This window comes from Sardina pilchardus, chromosome 10 (assembly GCF_963854185.1).
Source record: "Sardina pilchardus chromosome 10, fSarPil1.1, whole genome shotgun sequence".
NCBI lineage: Eukaryota > Metazoa > Chordata > Actinopteri > Clupeiformes > Clupeidae > Sardina > Sardina pilchardus.
Genome location: NC_085003.1, coordinates 25,640,701 through 25,643,200, shown reverse-complemented (window position 1 = coordinate 25,643,200; position 2,500 = coordinate 25,640,701). Strand labels below are relative to the sequence as shown.

The window sequence follows — 2,500 nt, the reverse complement described above, 5'->3', positions numbered from 1 at the left end:
ATTGCTGAGTATGGCAAAAAGTGAATTGGCTTAGAATCACCGAGCATCCCTACGGTGCCTAATGCAGTGTGGATCTTCTGACCCAAATGAAGTCTCTATAAAGAGGTCTCTGTCATGTAGTCACTTTAGACTTGCCTATATGTAGGGACGAGCCATGCAGGAACGAATGTATCATGCATGTACTTTGTCTTATGTCTATGTCTGCGTCTCAGGCTTCCTGTTTTTGTGTGGCGTTGTCTTGTCTGTTGTGGAGCACACTGCAGCAAATTTCTAACAACTTCGGTTGTGTGGCAATTCAAGTAGGCTATTGAATCTAGAGTAGAAGAGTAGATCTAGAATCTAGAATCTAAAGTATCTTGAATTTTGAATTGATTCCAGTCTCTTGTACACATCTGACTGTCCTGTCCTGTCCTGCTCTGTGCGGTGTGTGTGTGCAGGTGTGGAGTGCCAACGTCCGAAGCAGCAGATGTCCAGCGAGAACGAGCTGGAGGCTCTGTCCAGCGGCACGGCGGACAGCCCCGACCTCTACTCCAAGACCACGCCTCCCACCTCCAGTCCTCCCACCAGTCGTCCGTCCTCCCCCAAGAGCCGGCGCAAGAGCGCTCGCTTCCTGCGGCAGACCGCGGTGGACGACGAACAGGCCGGCGGAGGAGGAGGAGGAGGAGGAGGAGGAGGAGGAGGAGGCACGGAGATCCAGGTCCTGATGGAGGGGTCGCGCGGCGGGGCCCGAGGCTCCGCAGCGCAGGACGCGCACAGCAACGGACACAGCAAGCACCCGGCCAATCACAGGCCCCGAGAGCACGGCTGCTCCTCCTCCTCCTCCTCCTCGTCCAATCACAGGGCGGGGGGGGTGCGGGGCTCGCGGAGCGGCCACCGGCTCCTGCACCAGAGCGGCGTGAGCGGCGAGGGCCTCGGCCAGCTGGACGAGGAGAAGCTGAGCAACTACGAGATCGAGATGCGGCCGCTGCAGCCGCGCGACGCCGCCCAGAAGCACCACGCGCACGCGCACGGGCACGAGGAGCGCCACCACGCCGACGGGCACTCCGGGCACTCCTCGCACGCCCAGCAGAGACAGCGGGCCAAGCTGCGGGAGCGCGAGCGGGCGCGCGAGGGCAGCAAGGACCGAGGGGGGGCCGGGGGCGACGCGGAGGCGAAGCAGGACGTCCGGGGGGGAGGAGAGAAGCCGGACGGGCGGCCGCTGCGCAGGGATCTGACCCTCTCCCCCCCGCAGAAGTCCAGCCCCATTGCACTAGAACAAGATGACTTCAAGACCACCCAGCTCAAAACGAATGGGGTGAGACAGAGCTCTCTCACTACCCCTCTCTCTCTCTATCTCTCTCTCTCTCACTATCTCTCTCTCTTTCTCTCTTCTCCAGTGCATGTTAGCACTGTAATCTACTCTTTTCATCTACTTCATTCTCTCTCTCTCCCTCTCTATTGTCACCCACTCTCTAAACATGCATATAACACAATGCTTGATCTTCTTGTTTGAACTAGTTCACAAGCAAACATGTTTGCAGCTCTCGCCAGTAAACCACACTGCTCTGCACCACCTTACTATGAATACTAGACCATATTACACCACCTTACTATGAATACTAGGCCATATTACACCACCTTACTATGAATACTAGGCCATATTACACCACCTTACTATGAATACTAGGCCATATTACACCACCTTACTATGAATACTAGGCCATATTACACCACCTTACTATGAATACTAGGCCATATTACACCACCTTACTATGAATACTAGGCCATCTTACGCCACCTTACTATGAATACTAGGCCATCTTACGCCACCTTACTATGAATACTAGGCCATATTGCTCCACCTTACTATGAATACTAGGCCATAGTGCACAGCCCAAGTCTGTTACGCTTCCATACCACAGTCCTGGGCCTCTTTTTAGTCATATTTGACTGTCCATCAATTGCTTTTGGCTAGTACACAATTTTGGCATTCAAATGTCATTCAAAGCTACACAATTGGGAAGGCACCGTTACTGTTTGGTCTGATTTCCATGTGTGTCATTCAGACTACAACACAGGGTGCAGGTGCTGTGCACACTAGGCTGTGACGATTTGGGGCTTCTGTACATTTTTTTTTTTTAATACACTGAACTTTAATGTAATGATGCATGATGTCGTTATCATGATTAATTACGTAACCTCGCTTTTCTGAAGGACAACATGAGAAGTCACCTCTGGCTTATACTGTACAGTATATCCCGTGAAATTGCTCGGTCTGAAAGAGAATCACCTCCTGTTACGTAACACGGCCTATTTTGCTTTTTATATTCAGGATTACAGTAGAGTTTGTTTTTATTAGAAATTGGAGGCATGACTCAGTTAAACACCAGGCTTAAACCCGGCTTCCCAGAGTGTTGTCTGATTGGCTGTTCTCTTTGCCTGGGGTCATTCAGGGGCATCCGTCTAAGCGGTCTGTATAGTGAAGGTGAAAGTGTCCAGTCTGTGCATCTGCACAGTAGTT

At 52.0% G+C, this 2,500-nt stretch overlaps 1 protein-coding gene across 1 annotated transcript in view; it reads left to right on the top strand.

The window, feature by feature from the left end:
- jph3b (junctophilin 3b) overlaps positions 1-2,500 on the top strand; it is a 25,207-nt gene that overhangs the window by 21,414 nt on the left and 1,293 nt on the right. The window contains exon 4 of the mRNA XM_062548341.1: positions 438-1,294. Within this exon, the coding sequence (XP_062404325.1) occupies positions 438-1,294 (857 nt within the window). The remainder of the gene's footprint in view (positions 1-437; positions 1,295-2,500) is intronic.